This window comes from Sebastes fasciatus, chromosome 8 (assembly GCF_043250625.1).
Source record: "Sebastes fasciatus isolate fSebFas1 chromosome 8, fSebFas1.pri, whole genome shotgun sequence".
In the NCBI taxonomy this organism is placed as follows: domain Eukaryota; kingdom Metazoa; phylum Chordata; class Actinopteri; order Perciformes; family Sebastidae; genus Sebastes; species Sebastes fasciatus.
Genome location: NC_133802.1, coordinates 16,983,390 through 17,003,832, shown reverse-complemented (window position 1 = coordinate 17,003,832; position 20,443 = coordinate 16,983,390). Strand labels below are relative to the sequence as shown.

Below are 20,443 nucleotides of genomic sequence, written 5' to 3'. Positions count from 1 at the left end.
ACTTGAAATCCCTAGGTGTGTATAAACAATAAACATTTGGACCCTCAAAATGTACACCGTTGCACTCCTTCCACCCCAATATAGTCTCACTCATAATAATCAGTAGAAGTCTTTCATTTATTTACATTCTTTAAAAAAAAATTATATTTACATACTGGTGCCAGTGCTTTTCAGCTATACTCTCCTCAGCCAACAAACGGACTTTACAGTTCCTCAGACAACTTCCTCAGCTGCCTACAGTGAGTTATCCCAATAAACACCTTAATTGTAAACTTTAACCAAAACATAACAATTTGATGGGCTTGTGAAAAGCTCAGTTTGAGGGCATGAAAGTCCCTGGACCTTTTAATAACAGGGAGTGACATCCAACAAGGCCGGTGTCCTCAAAGTGCAATGATTCCCCTTTTCCAACAGAGGGCAGTGTGCCATTACAGTTTACTAAAAGGCACATGTGTCTGTCAGATCAGTATGCCTATAGAGCCTTTATACTGTGCAGAGCTGCAGACATTATCATTTTCAACAAGATCAGGAATGTTCTTCTCGTAGTCCTCATCGTACCAGACCAGCATCTGGTCAGTAAACAGGGTATTCACCTCCTGTGTTATAATGTGTCCTCACACTGATATAATCCGAATGTTGGATTCTTTGGCAGGGTTCATACTCCTCGTGTTGGTCTCATCCGTGTTTGATGGCTTCACCCCTGAAAAAGTGCTCTGCTGTCCTCCATACTGCCACACCACACCAGGCCCCACTGCCGAGATCTGGACCAGGCCTGGGCTGGTGGTCTGAGGAGGTCCGCTGTATTCAGGTGGACCAGGGATCTGTGCAGACTCTGGGGTTCGGGGTAAGAGAAGCTGGTTGTAGTCGTAGCCGGGGAGATTAGACAGCGGAGGAGGGGGGCCGCATGGACCGTAGGCGTCCTGCTGGTGACATCTGTGGAGGAAAAGACAGGAAGTTGTTTCTTTAAAGTTTCTACTGGTGTGTTCAGGGACATTTGCTCCCCTTTTTTAACCATTTAAGCAAAATTCAGTCCACATCTCACCTGCAGGGTCGCATGTTGTCACACATGGCCGGGTTACGGGTGTCCCACAGTGAAACCTTCTCCTGGCTGTTGTTGTTGTTGTTGTTCCTGCCTTTATGGTTGTAGCGAGACCTGTCGTCCTCCTGCTGTTGGGCCTGCTCCTCCCACTGCCACATACTATCAGACTCCCTGTTTTAAAAAAACAAAACACATTTAAACCTGCACGTCAGTATTTCAGTTTGTAAATGCATCGCAGGAAACTGACTGATAACTCTCTTCTTTGTTTCTTCTCCATTCTTTGCTTCGAGTGACAGAAAGTAGCTAAAGTACATTGCTAAAGTAAACACAATTTTGAGGTAGTTAACTTGAGTATTTCCATTTTATGTTACTTAATACTTCTACTTCACTCCATTTCAGAGAGGAATGTTGTAGTTTTTATTAAATTACATTTATTTGACAGCTACAAGCATTAGTTACTTTACAGATTTTGTATACTTTCAGTACATTTTGCTGATAATACTTAAGTACTCTTACATAAGTATTATCATCAAATAATTTGTTTTACCTCCAGTAGCTATGGAGCTATTTCGTTTGTCTCATCCACGAGGATGCACATGCATGTTCTGCCACTAGTTTCACACCAATCCACTGATCCACACGTAGCGGGAACTTGCCAATATATGCAGCAATGCACCAACAAAGGCAGGGAAGAAGAAGACTGACGGCTAGTAAACAATACTTAAAAATCAACTTTGCAAATGTTTTATTAGGAAGGAAACGCCTTCAACACCTTTGTTAGATACACTCACCTTTAGTTACTCACCTTTTGGTGAGTAACTTTAAAGGTGCAATGTGTCTACAAAGATCTGGCACAAATTTTTGTTTAAAACATCGTCCTGAAAAACATTCCAAATGGCGTCAACATTTGGTTTTGATGTGGCTGTTTTTGCAACTATGTTCTTGCTAAAACTGAGTTAAGCAAACTATAACATAAATGTAAATTTTTGCATATTCTTACCCTGCTTTTAGTTAGTAGTTGGCTTTTTTTTTATCAACTGATGACTGTAAATGTAGATTGTGTGGACCCAGTAGTAGAGCTGAAATGCTGCCCCCTATTTGTTTGGAGCGTGTGGCCAGGTTTTACACAGTGCACCTTTAATGATTTTAAATGAAGGACTTTCACTTGTAACAGAGTACTTTTACATTGTGGTATTGGTACTTTTAAGTCACCTCTCATGCTTTTTCCTTTCGTCCTCTTTGATGCAGTCGAGCAAACAGCAGGTGATGAAGGCCACGGACATGAAGAAGATGACGGCCGAGCTTACGATGGACGCCAGCACGGCCACACGGAAACCATAGTCCTCATATGGAGTCAGAGCTGGAGGGTGAGAGAAGAAGACTGTTGACGGATTTATCGACTTTATTTCCATGTCATGCACTCAAGGTATAAGACAGCTCCATTCATCACGCTGCAAAATCTATGTACAACAACTCCTTATCAGACTCTGCCACCTTTACAAATAAAGGCCGCTGTATCACAAGTCTTTCATTAACCGGAGGAGACTGGCAGCAATAAATTCGTTTTACATGCCAGCTCATCATGGAAAGGACAATAAAATATAAATTCCATTTTAATTTCTTTCAGTTTCACAGCGTCTTCTCTCCCACGATGACTGACCCTGAAACATAATTAAGATCCGGCTCTCACTTTTTTCCACTCACTCATCAAAAGAGCGGCTAACTGTGCACCTGCTTGAAATTATTCCTCTCTGCCTCCATTAGCATTAATATTCTCCTTTAATGAGCTTCATCCCCAAGCAAGGAATTATTTTCTCTCCAATGTGTCCTCACATAATTTAGAAGAATTCATTATTGCAAAGCCAAATCATACCTCAAGTGTCTTCATGTAACATTGCCCACAGCCACAGTGCCTATCACATAATGTTTAATATATATCCCATCTCCTCAGAATAATGAGCAGACAGTTCAGGGGAAGTTTTGCAGTCGCTGCAATTCTCCCAGTAAAAGCATTTGGAATATTTCGGTTCTAAATGAATGAGTGCCACTCATTCTATATTAACTGTCACATCAAGGTCTTAGTTCCTACTCACGTTTACAGTAGTTCTCCCCCACCCAGTGGGTGCTGTTGGTGTCCATGACGCACATCAGCTCACCTCCTACCAGTCTGTGTTTGGCGGGGCACTGCAGAGAAAGGACGGTGCCCACAGTGGTGCCGTTGCCCTGGATGATCCTCTGGGTGCCCAGGGCTGGCAGGGGCATGGGTCTGCATTGACCCTGGGTCTGACCTGTAAGAAAGAGCACTTGATGAATACATTTTACTTGGGCGGCTCACATGTCGATGTGTCCTTGAACAAGACACTTAACCCCAAATTGCTCCCGAAGGCATAGCCACCGGTGTGTGAATGAGTATTTAGATTAGATCCTGATGGGCAAAGTTGGCACCTTAGCAGCCTCTGCCATCAGTGTATGAATGTGTGTGTGAATGGGTGAATGCTGACATGTAGTGTAAAACGCTTTGAGTGGTCGGAAGACTAGAAAAGCGCTATATAAATGCAAGTCCATTTACCATCCATTCAAGTCCCCACACTGACCAAGTACGGAGTGTGGACTGGTAGCTGGAGAGGTGCCAGTTCGCATCCTGGGCACTGCCAAAGGTGCCCTTGAGGAAGGCACCTAACACTGCTCCCCGGGCGTTGTATAGTAGCTGCCCACTGCTCCTAATATACTAGGATGGATTAAATCTAGTAGCTAAATTTCACTGTGTGCTGTGCTACATTTACATTGTGTGCATCAAAAACAGTGGCTGTGATTGAGTTATGTTGCAGATGTTAGATGTGTATTCATCACCAAAAGTTCAGCTAAAGTTTGAATTCATGTATAATTCATGTATCCTCAGAAGAAATGTGTTTTCACAGAGATGATCAGACAACTCAGAATTCACAAAACAACTATTCAGGGTGTGGACAACAAAGAAGAATGGAGCACTGCGGATGAGATTCAATGTGGGATGGGACAATCATTCCACTTGAGCTATCAGCGCTGAACCCCTGTAGGGCTGCATGACAAAACTCTGCCTCCCTGTAAACAGCCTGGTGCTGAGCTGCATCCAGTTCTAACAGTATCGAAGCAGGAAATGTGATAAATCATTAAACAAAAGGCCTGCGAGGCTGGTGGAAAACACACGGGCCATCTGGAGCCATGCTAAACAACCGGTTATCATACAGCATAGCCAGTACAGTGCTGCTCAGCATATTACAGGAGGGGAGGTTTCTCTCTCTGTGTCTACTAAGTACGCCAGCAACCTACAAAAATAAGAGTATCACTTCATCATGACACAAGCTGTAGGAATGCATATAAACACAATGACATCAAGTCGGTGATTTCCAACAAGGACTGGGAGGGAAGATGTGATCAGGCGTCAGGGAAACCGGTCATTAACTGAGGGGAACCTCCTAAGAAAACAATGGATTATGGCATTGGAGAGATTTGGGATTGTTAAACATCCAAGAATGCGAGGAGAAACATGTGGTGCACTTTTATCACCACAAGGGGTGCCGAATCACACCAGAAGTTCAGACAGACAGTCAGAAAGAAAGACATGAGGTTAAGTGAAGCCCATTTTCTTTTTAAAGAATTACCCACACTTCTGATCAAACTTTACTGTGACACTAGACCAGACTCAACTGGGATAAAATGCTCCCCTGAAGGCTATTAGCATTTATATTCAAGTTTATGTAATGACAAATAGAGAGCATCACTTTTATGTAACTTGTGTGCATGTGTCTGCGTGAGCTCCATATGTTAAAGCCACCAGAGACCTCCCCTTTTTCACTTCCTCTTTCATAAAAAAAATTTAAATAAATTATGACATATGGAAGAAAGGTGTGCGTGCATGAAGTTCATTTAATTGAAATAATAATAATTTATCATGTTTTATTAATAATCACAATTTAATGGAATAAAAAAGGTTAATTTTCCCTTAAAAAAACAAACAAACCAGAGGACTCACTGTATGATGTAAATTGTATTTCTTAAGAAATGATCACACACCCATTAACAAAAGATACAAGTCTGCAAATGCATTACATGATATACACCTTGACTATTAATCCTATAGAACAATTGCTGGGAAACTGCTGTCACAGCAAGTACTGTAAGTCCCTAAAGGGATATTACACAAGAGCAAATATATAGGTCTAGCTTTAAGGTAACACACAGTACATCTCTATAAAATGTACTTTGAATAAATGACACAATTTACATATTACCCTCTCACAAAACATGTTTAAGTAAAATTCTAAAATAGCTACAGGCTTTTATGTTAATACTGGACCATAAGAGCAAATTTTCTAAGTCCCTGAAGGGATATTGCACAAGAGGAAATATAGGTCTAGCTTTAAGGTAACACACATTACATCTCTATAAAATGTGTAGTGATCTTTGAATAAAAGACACAACTTATATATTACCCTCTCACAAAATATGTATAAGTAAATATGTAAAATAAGTAAAATCCTAAAACAGCTACAAGCCTTTATGTTATTATACTGGACTATAAGAGCAAATTTGCTAAGTGCCTAAAAGAAATCCCCATCCCACACACATCCATACACACGCTCAACTCGAGTCTGCTCTAGACACCACACATTTGCTTCGCTGTTTCTTGTCTTACCTGACTTATTCCGCTCATCTTTGTTTGTAAAAGCAGTCCTGGACACATCTGCTATTGAAGCTGTTGCAGCTGACATGGTTGTGACAGACAGACAGACAGACAGACGCACTCCTCGCTCCTGCTCTTTGGGTTGTGCGTAAAAGCTGCTGCGCAACGGTGCAACTGTGTGCCCGGTACCGAGTAAACAAGTCGGGATTCCGTGCGCCTCTGTCTGTCTACCGTCCACTGAGCAGCTTGTCATCCACAGAGTCCTCCTCCAACAATGATCTCTCTCTCACTGCAACATGAGGCTGTGGCTGCGGAGCGGATGAGAGCTGGAGAGGTCGAAGAGAGAGGAAAGTGATCGGTCGAGACCTTGTCTACCAAATGCATCAATGACTTTGTGGATTACACACCAGGTCAGGTCAAGTTGGATAGCTGCTTGCGCTTTTTGTGTGAACCGGACAGTGAGGATGAGGAGGAACCACAATAGCTACCTGCTCTCATTGTGGGCAGGATGTCGCACCCCTGCTCTGAAACAGTCAGGATGTGGTGCTTGCTTCAGACACGTGATGAAAAAAAACACACATAATCAGTGATGTCAAACTCATCTGTAATGTGGAATATGAGGCCATTAAAGCAGCAGTGGGTAGAAATGGAGCAAATATGGTTAAAAAAAGTTAGTTTTGTAAAACGGTCACTATATCGTGACAGTAGTGCATGAGACAGGTAATCTGAAAAATAAAAATCATGTGCTTCTGTGTCCATATGTGTCCTCCGGTGCTCCAATCAGAGACGAGCTGGAGCCTGCCATCTCTGAGCAGCTGTCAATCACTCGCAAACGGTCAAACTAGGCAACGCTGATCAAATATGAATTCTGTTACTGTAATGCCTATTTCTCTCCTCAAATGTTTTCAGAAACATCTTGTAGTGTACTGTTTAGCTGTGAAATGAGAAAGTTTGTGATCTGTTGAGGAAATACCAAGCACCGCCCACCAGCCGGAGCACAGCCAATAGGAACGCTCTCTCTCTCTGAAATGACCTGTGGTTGGTCAAAGTCTCCCGTCACAGGCTAGATTTTTTAAAACCTGAAAACAGAGCCATGAGGAGGTGCAGAAGTCTAGTTTTCTCTCAGAACACTTGAATTGCAATATGATGAAAGGTTATTATGGAACTTATGACCAATGATGACAAAAGATTTCTGTCTACTGCAGGTTTAAGAGATTCTGTTTGCCACTGCACAGCTTACAATCAGTATCCACATTTCTACAGCTAATGTTTGCACACACACACACACATCAAGTGTTTGAGAGAGTGAGTTCCTAATGGAAGAGAGCTGATTTATAAAGAGATTTGTTGCTTGATTGTGTCCAAACTGATATTCATCATCGGCTTCAAAGTAAGATAAGATATACTTTATTGTCCCAAGGGGAAATTTTGCTAGGGCAATAGTGCTGTACACAGCTGCAATCAGCTTAAAACAATACTTAGTCAATAAGACATAACAGTAGATAAACATGTCAAATATTCCGCATTCCCTGAGAAGTAGGAGATACAGGATGCTCATTTAAATAATGCAGGCAAGTTGCAACAGTAGTGGAGCCAAATACAGAGTGATATTAGCAGTCCATGGGAAACATTTGACTGTACGATGTCAAAAGTGCTGTTTCCCTGTAAGTAACAAATGTTACCACACCTCTGTCTGATAACACGTCAGGCTGATTTTCACTTCTCTGTCTGTGTTTCCCTGTGACACAGTTTGGTTAGGCTTGTGGTGGTGAAGGTGATAACCGGTGACCTGGATAATATGAATCATGTAACTGCTCTGTTTTACTGACATGTTTTTTAACCTGTTCCACTCCCCTCTTTTTCATAGACACATTTTTGTCTTTCTAGGGGGGGTACAGGGGGTCTTTAGGGGGAGATAGCAGGTCAACAGTAGATGTCACATAGAAGTGGTGTACATCATCTGAAAGTTGGGAACCTGAAGAGTAATTTGAGATGCAGCTCATCACTGTGTGTCAAGGTCTTCTAGTTATTAATCAAAAATTTAGAAAAATAATTAATTAATTAAAATAAATTGTTAAACTGATAAGGGACTAAGAACATTATGATGGAAGTATATGATGGTCATTCCCCATGCTCTATTATGTCTCATAAGTTGTTGCAGCAATTTTGGGGTTGATACCATTTGTTACACAGATTTGGTGCTAAATTTAACCATTTTTTACCACTTGAGAATTGATAAAGATGATCATAAATCCCTCCAAAATACCACAGTAAGACACCAAGACCTTGAGGAACACCATAGAAAAAGCCATGCTGTTATTTGGTATCATATGATTGGTATGATTGGATGGCAAGCACTTCTGTTCTCCCTAGAAACCCCCTTATTGTCAATCTACCTAGGAAATCCATCAATCCCCTGAATGCTCTAGGTCTCTAGTTTGTGGCTGTAAAGTTTCATGAGGCTGTGATTATCCTAGAGGTCACCACAGGTCATTTTATACAGTGAGGTCAAGTTTCAAAAAATGGTCTCACTACAATGAAATGTCTACTATGGGGACTAACGTCATCACACATGAATACAGTTGGGCTCATTGGATCCACAAGAGTCTCAGTTTTACAGTCAAACCCAATTTATGTAATTCCAAGACTGTTTAGGGACAAGAAATATTGAAACACACCATTTTAGAAAAGGCAAAAATATTATAATAATTTATACTGCATGTAAAAAACTGCATGGTTTTTGCCCCAAACTGCATGTGATAATCATAAAGTGGGCATGTCTGTAAAGGGGAGACTCGTAGGTACCTATAGAACCCATTTTCATTCACATATCTTGAGGTCAGAGGTCAAAGGAGACCTGTGAAAATGGCCATGACCTCTACAACCTCTGAAAAAAGTGAAGTCGGCCGAGGAGTGACCCTCACGGAGTGGAAGAGGTTGAATGAGTTACCATGGGAAGTTGCCATGTGGAAATGTAATGATGATAAACAGCTATGAATGAAACAAAAGACAAAATACCTAGTCCATTATCTTTACTTTAACATTGAGAAAATCTATCTACACACACAAACATAATAGAACACAAGCAACACACAAACGCTGCACACATAATGTGAAGGTTCCTGTTTTCACTCTGCATCCTCATCTAAAAGCAGCACTTCTCCCCGTGCTCAAGCTGCACTTTGGCCGGTCTCACGTCATTGAGAATTCTGGGCATGCATGAGACTGTTTCTGCTGTGGGTGATAAGTGTCTCCACAGGCGCAGCCCTGTTCACCTGAGCAAACCCCCACACACCACCTCAAACACACTGGGAGCCTCTGTTCAGACAGCAGTTTGCCTCATCACTCATGAATATATTAGCATAGCTGATTAGTGTTCATACTTGAGACTTAAGGACTATGTAAATGCTCAAGAGTTATGTTCAAGACTGTCCTGAAATGTGCTGCTTATTGTGCCCTCCGTGTTATTTATCAACACTGTTCTTTAAGATGCATTTATCGATAGAGAAAACGTGACAAGTTAGGAAGCCAAGTGTTACGGTTTCCAGGACAAACCTTAAAGGAACAGTGTGTAACATTTCAGGGGATCTATTAGAAGAAATGGAAAACAATATGTTTTCATTTGTGTCAACGTTGCAGATGTACAATAATTATTGTATTTGAGCGATCATTTGGCCCTCTGAACTACCACAAATAACGCCCAAAGTGCCATAATATACGATAATGTGACCATTTTGTGATGGTTACATTTAATAGTTGGTTTTCGTCTGCACTGTCATTCATTTCCGGATGAACCCTACGTCTGTGTTTAGGCATCTCTTCTCATGTGACCTCTTTCCAGCCAATTATGCTTGGTGTAGGCTATAATGTTGATGAACGTGACTCGCGAGCACGGCTGTCACTCTCTATCCCTCCGATCTTGTGATTTCATTTTTTGATAATAGGCTACAAAAATGGTCAGACTGATGGAGTTATGGACACATACCCCCTTCCACGTATCATAGCTACGTCAGCTCGCTTTAAAGAAAAAATTGATGAGGGTAGATTTATAGGTGTGTCAAAAAGTTGTTTAAATACATGTTTTGTAAAATTACATTAACATATTTTTGTTCTCGTGGTTATAACTCGCATATACTGTAGTTTAACATTTCGCATCTGGCAATGCTGATTAGTGTAAAATCCCCTGAAACTAAGAATCATGTTTTTGTTAGCTTAGAATGAGTCTTTCATATCTACATAGGGAGCGGTTCCTCATTACAGAGTCTGTCATATTTCTACAGTAGCTCAGAACGGAAAAAAACAAACACTGGCTCTAGAGAGAGTCTGTTTCATGTTTTATGTTACCTGAAGGCCACTGTAGTTCTCTGACACGCTTATGAAACTGCAGTAACATGAGCCGCAGAGTGCAAAACCGTGGTCCACCAGGCACTGTCTGACTTCTGTTGATCCTAAAGTAGTGTTATTATGGTAAGGATGGCGAACGGCGTTACCATGGTTTTGCACTCGGCAGCTCACATTACCGCAGTCTAGGAAAGGGAGGAGTGAGCGGAGGGGTCCACAGTTGGTTGCAATCTGCAAACACACCACTAGATGCCGCTAAATCCTACACACTGTACCTTTAATTGTTTCTAACTCTTCATCAGGAGACATGAAACAAGTCTAAAAAAAAAATCTAAATTTGTGCAACTCTGAAAAACAGGCTCAAGTTCCCAGTGCTCCCAGATGTTGTTGAAAGTCAAATCCCTTAAATAAACTTTTTGTTAAATCAACAGCTGAGTGTCCACAGTTACACCACTTTGGATTCTACGAATTCAGTGTTCAAGGCTATGTTTAAATTACCTTCAGAGGAGGAAGGAGATAGAGAGGACGAGGACATTTTGAGAAAATTAGTCTGCTTAAAGTGTTCGAGTTTTCTCTCGTAATTTGGAGACGGTTGCTACAGCAACAGTTAATGTGTTCTGGCATCGTCTCAGTGGGTACAGTTTGGGCTCTCAGTGCCTTCTACTTTATTCTCTGCCTGGGCTCGTGTGCTCTGTAATCTGTGCAGTTCAATAGACAACCAGGAAGCTTGCTAATGAAGCCCCGGGACAGTCAATGATGCCTCTTTTGCTGTGTTAAAACTGGATAAAGCTGATATTGAGTATATTGCTTACCGAGTGAAAAGCAGAAATGGACGTCGTAAGATTCATTTGACCAATAAGAAGATGCTCTACCGGCTGTTGCTGTTTTATTATTAACCTGATCTGACAGCGGAGACAGAGAGAAGGTGAGGCAGGTGAGAGTGGTCAGCTCGGCGTGTCCGCACTGCCCCTGACACAGTGTGACACAGTGGCTCCGCTGGGTGGGGAACCACTCCATCACACAGGTAATTAAGTAGAGCAGGAGGGACATCATCTCACACCGCCATCAACACTGCTGCTCCAACCAGGCCACATATGGCCGGAGGTCTGGGTGGAGGAGACTGAAAGTGCCCTCTCTGAAGTGCCCTTGGTTAGTTAGTTAGTTCCTAAAGTGTTAGGACAGTTAGATGTTGATGTTAATTGCTCGGCTGCGGTGCACCATCCATGAGGCAATTATTTTATTCAAAGGTTTCTTCTACACGGGCTGAAGAGCTTTATTGAGTGGGTCATCATAAACCTGCAAAATAAGCTCTATTTTCAACTGAAACATAAAGTTGTTTTAAAAAATAAATTACTTAAGGCTGAAATACTTTCCAGAAACCATTTAATGTTAACACCATAGTCTCATTAAGGATGGACTGTCTCTGTCCTGCTGAGAAATGCATATGTTTGAACCCCCTTGTTAAGTAAAGTAGAGACGACTTCCAAAATGACACCCACATTATCTCTCACTCTTTCTCACACACACCTGGCGATCTGTCCATAACATCATTATCGCTCCTTTCTCTGTTTCCTGTGTCTGTAATCTCTGAACAAGTCACTTGCTCAGGCTGGATTGTGGCCACCAACAACTGAGACGCTCCATAAATCTGCACCTCCACACACACACACACACACACACACACACACACACACACACACACACACACACACACACACACACACACACACACACACACACACACACACACGCTGGGAGAGAGCGGGGAAATAGAGGAGATGGGAAACGGGTGGCAGGAAAGAAGAATGAGACTTTAGGAGGAAATTGAGGTGATCAAGCATCTCTTTGCCACAGACGTGCACAGCTTGCAAGGCATGGGTTACAGATGCACAGCATTTCTCACACAGCACAGAGGCTGAGGGACAGTATTACTGTGGCGGTGCAGGCAGGAGAAATGGAGTCAGTTATGGCATATACTTATTTTTGTGAGGGATTTGTTTAGTAAGGCAGATTGAATAGCAACCTTTGCTTAAATATCCATAAGTTTATATGATATATAACTCCATTTCCAGCTGGTGATTGGATTTCATCACACAAGTGCATAATATTTGAAGCATTAAATGTAAGAGGCACTAAAAGAAATAGCCTTTTGAGAAATTGAGCGGTTAGACTGACTTTGGCTTTTGGCACTGACACTAAAACAAGAGCCATGCCGGTGGCTCTGTGAGGCTGTAGGCTTACTTAGGCTTTGAGCTAAATGCTAATCTCAGTAGTGACAATGTTAAAGGAACAATGTGTAGGATCTGACGTTATCTAGCGGTGAGGTTGCAGATTATAACTTCTCGTAAGCATGTAGGATTGGTGGCCGACGCAAAAACCCGAATGTCCCTATCTAGAGCCAGTCTTTGTAAGTGTGTGTGTGTGTATGTGGGAAGTGAGTGGTGAAGCTAGAGAGAGAGAGAGCGGCGGCGACGGCAGCGAGTAACGTTATCGACTCCAGCTGAAGAAGGAAAAGTTAACTTCCTCCAAAGCCACTCCCCCCAAATTATTAGATTAACAAGAAAAGTTATGAACGTATCATAATGAATGTAAACAACGAACATGGCTGTTGTTAGTACTCGCAGCTGTCAAGCCAGCAGCTTGTAGAAGACTCCATTGACACGCAATAAATGCAATGATTGGACGGGTTTATTACAGTCCTGCGACAGATATCGATTTTACTCTTTTTTTCGTCAGAGCATTTGATATATTGATTGCTGTCGGGATGTAATGATATATTCAACAACATATTCAACAAATATAGCAAAAAATGTCTCCAAAATCTTTACCAACCCTACCTTTAACATGCTGATGTTTAGCAGGTATAACGTTTACCATGTTCACCTTTTAAGTTTGGGATATCAGCATGCTAACTGTAGCTGATATCTGATTGTCAGACTGACAATTACTCTTCAAGTAACGCAAATTTCTGTCTGCGTATATGTTTCTATTTGTCTTTTACGAAAAAAAAACACACAAGCACACAGGCTACAAAAATACTTTTCCTAAGAGTGAGGAGCATAAATTAATGTTCATTTGATGTGTTAATATCACACACGAAACAGCATTCTGACGGAGTGTAAGAGGATGTGGCATATAGGCTATTGTATGTGTGCAAAGTTTCTGTGCGCATGTCATCAAAGGTTACTATAATGTAGTTTTAGTTCCACTCCTTTTAATTTCATGTTCACTTCCAGTTTTCACTTCAGTTTAATTTATGAATAACGAATGAAGATGGAAGTTAGGATTGATTTGGTATTCAGTTGTTAGCCTGAATTCAAACAGTGGTGCTATGAGACAAATGCTAACATGCTGATGTTTAGCAGGTACGGTTACCATGGTGACAACACAATAATTCACCAACGTTATTACAGTTCATTCTGACAGGAAGATGAATGTCATGTCATGTCATGTTGGATGGACTGACATGACATTCATCTTCCTGTCATGACATGACATGACAGGAAGATGAACGTCATGTCAGTCCATCCAACAGTCATTTCACTCAAAAACACAAATGTCGACCCCATGATGGGACAAGAGAAAAAAATCAGGGGATCACAAAAATCAGTCAGATTCATCATCTAGGAACAATGAATGTCTGTACTAAAATCCATGGCATTCCTCCAATAGTTATTGTGATATTTAAATCTGGACCAAAGTGTTGGACCGACTGCCATTTCAATCCCTAAAGCCACACTGCTAGCATCGCTAAAAATGTAAATATTGTGAATAATGTATGACTTTATTGACCAATGAAGAGAAATTCTTATTTTTTGACACCCTTCACAGAGATATAGAGTGGCCAGTCAGCTGTTATATCACATTGCTGCAATACTTCCAGTTAAATATTCCTCCGACAGCCCTCCACCCAGAGGCTCAGTTCCTTTCAGCATCCCCCGTCACCAGAGAGGAAGAGAAATAGACGAAGAGCAAAGAGGGAGAAAGTGTAGGAAAGCACGAAACATAGCAAGAGAGTTGCAACAGCTTCATTGTGTCACAGCTACCCTGCAGGTTCCTTAAGTGTTTGGACTTCCATGTGTGCCAAGCAGTGTTAATATGACTGGGGCAACCGGGGATGGTTCCCGCTGAGGTATTGACAGAGAGCTAACAGCGAGGCGCCCCGGCGGTGCTGAAGACAACAAATGAAAGATGAGAGAGTCTGGAGGGAGGCAGGAATGAATGTACTGAGAGAAAACAGGAGAGAGAGGAAAGTGATAAGGTGGCTCAGCCTCAACGTAGAAGGTGGGGAGGTGAGAGATTGTGAAAAATGGAAATCTCTGAGTTCAAGTGAGGGGGTAGTGCGCTACTGCAAATACAGGAAGCTGTATCACTTTTCGAGAGTTTTGCAAAGGAGAGACACAACAGAAAACAGAGAAACTCCACTGTGAAGTTCATCTACTTCTTATCTTGGGTCTGTCTCTCTGTATGTTCATCTTCCATCATTCACATGACCAAATTTACAAGCTACACCTTATTATCACCCGATTCGACTCTCATCAGGCCATTAAATAGGCGTTATCAGTCGCTATAAGCACCATAGATGTGGGTTATTAGGGGCCTACTACGCCCACTATGTTGTAAAAGTGACAGTGAAACTTAAAAGCAACACGTTCCAACACGTAAGAGTGAATGAAACGTCACTTTTTAAACACAAACAAAAATGTTTCTTTAGGTTTAGGCAACAAAACTACAGCTTCTTTAGGTTTAGGCAAGAAAAAACACGTAGTTAAGTTTAGGGACAAATATTGTCTTTTGGGTTAAAATAACTACGAACACAAAGACAACTACACTGCTCCTGTCATAATTACTATGGTCGCTAGAGGTCGCTGTTGTGTTCTTTTATACCTTCTTTCAGTGATCTACTATGTGAATAGATGATAAAACCTACTAGTGGGTGTAGTAGGCCCCTATTGGACCACATTTATGGTCCTTTTAGCGACTGATAACGCCTATTTAATAGCCTGAAAACGGTTAATCGGCTGTTATTATCTAGGACATTTGAAGAACAGGGTCGCAGCAAACAGTACATAATGTCCACACAGACCTCTGGGTCCAGCAGAGCTTTCACTAAAACCTCTTCATGTTAAGTGTCCTCTCCAAGGTGAGTAATTGCTCCAGTATAGTGACTGCATGCGGCTCTATAATAAAAATGTGTTGTGTATCTTGGATAAACAGTGCCTTTCGAGGTTATATTTATGTATGTGCACATTGTGATTCTGTTTAGCTGCATCTCCCTTTACTTTTCATTTACATGCTGCTGCCAAATGACTCATTCTGAAATGATTGCTGTTATCTAAAATGACTTGTTGTTTCTTTCAGGGAGCTTTAGACGCTGCCACATCACTCCACAATGTTCCACACAAGCTGATGAGATATTAGATGTTCTGTGTGTAATAAGATATTCAGGTGTGGTGTTTCACAACATCATTTGTTCAATGGCCCAGAGTAGACAGTGTTCAGTTATGGATGGTGTTTTCAGTCATTAGATGTGCTCATTTAGGCTGCAACATAATTAAAATAGTGCGAGTGCATTCAAGTTCACACTCGTTTGCATATCTGTCAGAATAAAAACAGGTGAGGAATAAATTAGATGTTATGTTTACTTGGGAGTGAATTGAGAAATAATGCTGCTTTCTCTAGAAGAATTTGAGGAATTGAGCTGTAGATAATGCAGCATCTCCGAGGCCATTCTGGTCATTCACTTAAATAGACCTCAAATCATGATCATCAAATCTATCTTAATGATTTCTAATTAGCATATAATGACAGGATGAGCAACCATCTCCAGTGGATGTGAACCTGAATGAGATTTATTTTGTCCCACCTCCACTCAGGCTGTGAATGAGACAAAGATGTGAATGATGTTGTCTCTGGTGATTGATTGTCACTATTACAGCAATTCATCATCATCTGGTAAATCTCTGTCATGTACCTTTCGATTCTGTAATTACAAGTAGGACATTTTCCCCAGGGCGTCTTGTTGGACGTGTGTTTCAGCGAGGAGGAGGCTGGCGTTGTGACACGTTCACATTCTACCAAGAACAATGGTTATGAAATTTGATTTTGAGTAGCATTTAACCTTCAGAAAGTAATTTGTTTGATGAGCTGTGAGAAAGAAAACTGCATCAACTTGCGTCAACCGCACCCAGGATATGAAACTCAGGGGGCAGGAGGACAAAACCTCATCTTATCTACAGAGCACAAAGCATGAACATGCCAGGAAACAGTTGCAACCACTTCCTTTGCAGTAATAGAGAAGTGTTCGCTTGCTTTCAGCATTTGTATGTTTGTGTTGCTGCATATATGATGGCTGACTGCAGCATGACACAACAGATTCTTACTATGATATGTATGGTAGGTATGTATGACCCATGGTTATCAAATGCATTTTTAACCAAGGGTGAATGCTCCAAGTGGAAAATGAACCCAAACACTGAAATAAAATTGTTTGGATGGATGAAAAATTTAGACTTTGCTATTTAATACTACTGGTAATACAAAAAATGTACAGTTTGACCCGAGGGTGATGTCAGAGGAAAGGTTTATCTGCCGTACAGTGGTTGTAGAGGACACCTCAGATTCAGCTTGTCAGGCTCCGCTGTATACAGCCACACTTGCCTCACCTTTCATTAGTCTAAACTGTAATCAACTAAAAAGGTGATGATGTCAATCAGTGTTACTGCAGTCTTAACTTCTCAGCCTCCTTGGGCCGGTGGTTCTCAACCTTTCTGTCTTATGACCCTTTAACGTGATACAAAGTTTTCTCATGTCACCACCTTACGGGTCCCATATGTCTATGTGTTGAGCTCTTCTCAGATTGCTTCCTTTTGATTGCTTTTAGAGGCCTGCAAAACTATCCAGTAGTTCACAAAAAAACTAAACAAACAAAAACAAGATTCAAGAAAAGTCCGAAAAAATAACCAAAAATCGAAAAACTCTAGAACAGTTGTTCTCAACCTGCGGGTCGGGACTGTTTATTACATTAGATCGCCTGTAGCAGTGATATAATTTGCCTCAAAATAGATTTTATTGAGTGTTTGTGAGAATCAAAGTGTGTCTGCAGATGAGTTTCTGAGGGGGATTTCTGGCGGGTCAGGGAGAAAGGAAAAAGTCAAGAAACGCATCAAAAATCCACAGTACCAGGAGCACATTGGACAACGCCTAGGTGCTAGCTGTTCAAGCTAAACAAAACTGGGGGATCGCGACCGCCAAACTGCTTATTCTGGGGGGTCGTGACTTGAAAAGGTTGAGAAAAACTGCTCTAGAAAATGCTAGTAATTGGAACTTCAGTTAAAGGTGCAGTGTGTAGGCTTTGGCGGCATCTAGTGGTGAGGTTGCAGATTGCAACCAACTAAAACTTCTCCTGTGTACCAAGCGTGTAGGAGAAGTATGTGAAAACAGGAATGGCTCCGTGAAAAACGGCTCATAAGGTAACAAAAACACAACAATTCTTATTTTCAGGTGATTATACACTAAAGAAAACATATTTATAAATATTATATTCCATTTCTGCCAATAGATCCCCCTAATTTTTACACACTGGTCCTTTAAGAATATTTCGTGAAACTATCCCTGCGTTACATTTGAAATGGGAAGTCGGAATTTCCAAGTTCCTAGTCGGAAATTTCAACTGGAACGCCCCCTGAAGTTGGATTTCCAACTCGGAAAGTCGGACGAACGTCACCAGCCCCGACCTCAAAATCCAAAAAAGGCTGCTCTGTGCATCAACAGTAATAAAACTGTAGTAAATACTGTTTATTAGCACTTCTGCCTTACTTGAGTCTCACTAAATCAGTCGTACACACAGTACTATGTTACTTCTATTTGCGGACGTGTTGCTACGTTGTTTGTATGCCCAAAATGTGACAAAATGTGACTTCATTCCCGGCTCCGACCTCCGATTTCTGAGGTAAATCGAACTGTTTCCTTTTTCCTGTTTTGTTGATCATCTTTCAGCTTCTAATACTGACATTGTAAACCCCCTGGGAGCTCCTGACCCCCTAGGATGGGAACCACTGCCCTGGGCTAAGGCTGTGCTTTGAGCTGAATGCTAACACGCTACTATTATCAGCCAAACCGCTACTCTTAGCATTAATCTCAGAGTACAGCTGAGGTTAATGGGTATTCAGTCATAGTTTTAGAGGTGTTGTTGGCACTACATAAAAAGTCAGGGTTCCTATGAATCATCCTCAAGGGACCAAGAACCGAATGTCATGTCTATCCATCAGTAGTTCTGTCACTCTGGACTAAAAGTGTTGGACCGACAGGCCAGTCAATCTGGACCGCTGGTGCTTGAGTGGCTAAAAAGAGCTTAATAGAGTAGAAGAGAAGAGAAATTGGAGGCACTGGATGTGAAAGGCAGGTGGTAATAGGTTCTTCCTACTTTCCTCAAATAGATAGGTCAGCAGGGTGGTGCATTCAGAGATTTGGGAATGCAAAATGCAAATGTTTCTGGGCCACACAGATGCACACACACACACGAACAGCTGGTAAGAGGCTTACGCTCCAGCGGCATACGACAGCTTTCCCATTAAAACCATTCCCCTCAGCTGTTGTGGGAGTGGAACAAGCCTCACAGAGTCGTGGACACAACCTGAAACCCTAAACAAATATAATCATTGGAGGTGAACTGCTTTGCTTTGCTTTTACCCACAACTGTTCTGTAATACATTTCTGGCGACAATAACGGCTCGTCGGTTCAACAAACTATGCACTTTGTGCTCATTCAAAGAGGTCTGCGCCCTTGATGAATAGAGCCATTAAGGGAAGCCTTGGAGGTAAATTTGACATATTTACAGTTCCACTGTAACCTTGGTGGAGCTGTTACTGCAAACACACATAAAGAAGTGAAAGAAACAAAGAGAGGTGCGATGCGCGGTAAAAAGTAACTTCCTGCCACAAACTCAGGTTGTTAGCCTCAACTTTATTGTTGAGAAAAGAGCTGCTCGATATATTTTCAAAAGGAAATAGAAAGTCAAAGATTAGTTGGAAAGAAAAACACAGAGACTGGAGTTTTCTCAGAGAGGACTCTGGAGAGATGATGAAAGCTTATCTCAGCGTGGTCTCCGTCCTGCAGCAGACACAGTACCCACCCTGCTCCACTCTGTTACAGCATGTAAAATGACAGAAGGATGCAGTCAGCACTTTGCTCTCCAGCTCTACAGAGACACCAGCCTTCCAATTCATCATTTTGACACCCAGTGTTGACTCGCTAAATAAAGAAGTTACGGTTCACACAGCCTATCAATAGCTGTCCGCGCCTTTTTTTCCTGTAAATGTACATTAATAAGTTTATGTCTACAAGAACTGCAAAAACAAGGGTGATGACGACAAAGTGGAGACAAAACAGAGGGAGGGAGGATGAAACTGAATTAAATCAAGATGTAGAAAAATGGACAGCTTTTATACACACACACACACACACACACACACACACACACACACACACACACACACACACACACACACAGACACATATCTGAGAGTTGAAATCAGCCATAACTCAAGAACCCAACCCTTTCAGTAAATCGGATTTCCCTATAATTTATACCTTCCCTTTCTCAGTTTTGCATTGTCCTGTCTTTCGAGGGCTGCATAAATAAGTTTTGAAGTATCCAACCACTATACACTCTGCATACTATACATTGTTCAAACAAGCACGATATATACTGTACAGCTGTGGCTCCCTGGAGTCATTATCCTCTGATATGAGATAGAAAAAGCAGTAATGAGATGATGACCATGAAGGGATCGGCCTGTGTTCAGAGTTTCAATGCTGTTCTCATGGTGACTGCTACAGTATACTGCTGCACACAGCAGTCAACGTGTGTACCTGACTTCATGTCCCACCATTGCTATATGGATCTATTATTGTCCAGCAGTTTGAATCCATATTAAAACAGACAATTGCATGCCAACAAAAAAATTCACTGAGCCAAAGCAACTTAAAATTGCATGAAAAACAGTAAACAAGGAGGTGGAAAAACCTGAACTCTAAACTGAGAAATATTTTTCATTATCCATGCTAGTGGCATGGCTCTAGGTGAAGGCAGTGTCTGTCTGTCAGTCGACCACTATTAGGTGGATTGCCATAAAATTTGGTGCACACATTCATTTCCCCCCAGGATGAATTGTAATCAATTTGGTGATCCCTTAAAGTAACAGTGTGTAGCATTTAGGGGGATCTAATAGAAATGGAATATAATATTCATAACTATGTTTTCATTAGTGTATAATCACCTGAAACTAAGAATCATTGTGTTTTCGTTAGCTCCTAAAGTAGTTGTTCAGTTTTGCACTCTACAGCTCACGTTACCGCAGTCTTTGTAAGAGAGGGGTGAGAGGAGGGGTACTCAGTT

At 41.5% G+C, this 20,443-nt stretch overlaps 1 protein-coding gene across 1 annotated transcript; it reads right to left on the bottom strand.

Annotated features, from left to right (window-relative positions):
* Nucleotides 1–96: 96 nt before the first annotated feature.
* Nucleotides 97–6,185, bottom strand: susd3 (sushi domain containing 3). The gene is made up of 5 exons (XM_074643883.1): nt 5,715–6,185; nt 3,133–3,327; nt 2,252–2,399; nt 1,043–1,210; nt 97–933 (listed from the first exon to the last, which is right to left on the bottom strand). Exons 1-5 carry the CDS (start codon nt 5,953–5,955, stop codon nt 615–617), a joined length of 1,071 nt encoding a protein of 356 aa, XP_074499984.1. The 5' UTR covers nt 5,956–6,185; the 3' UTR covers nt 97–614.
* Nucleotides 6,186–20,443: the final 14,258 nt, after the last annotated feature.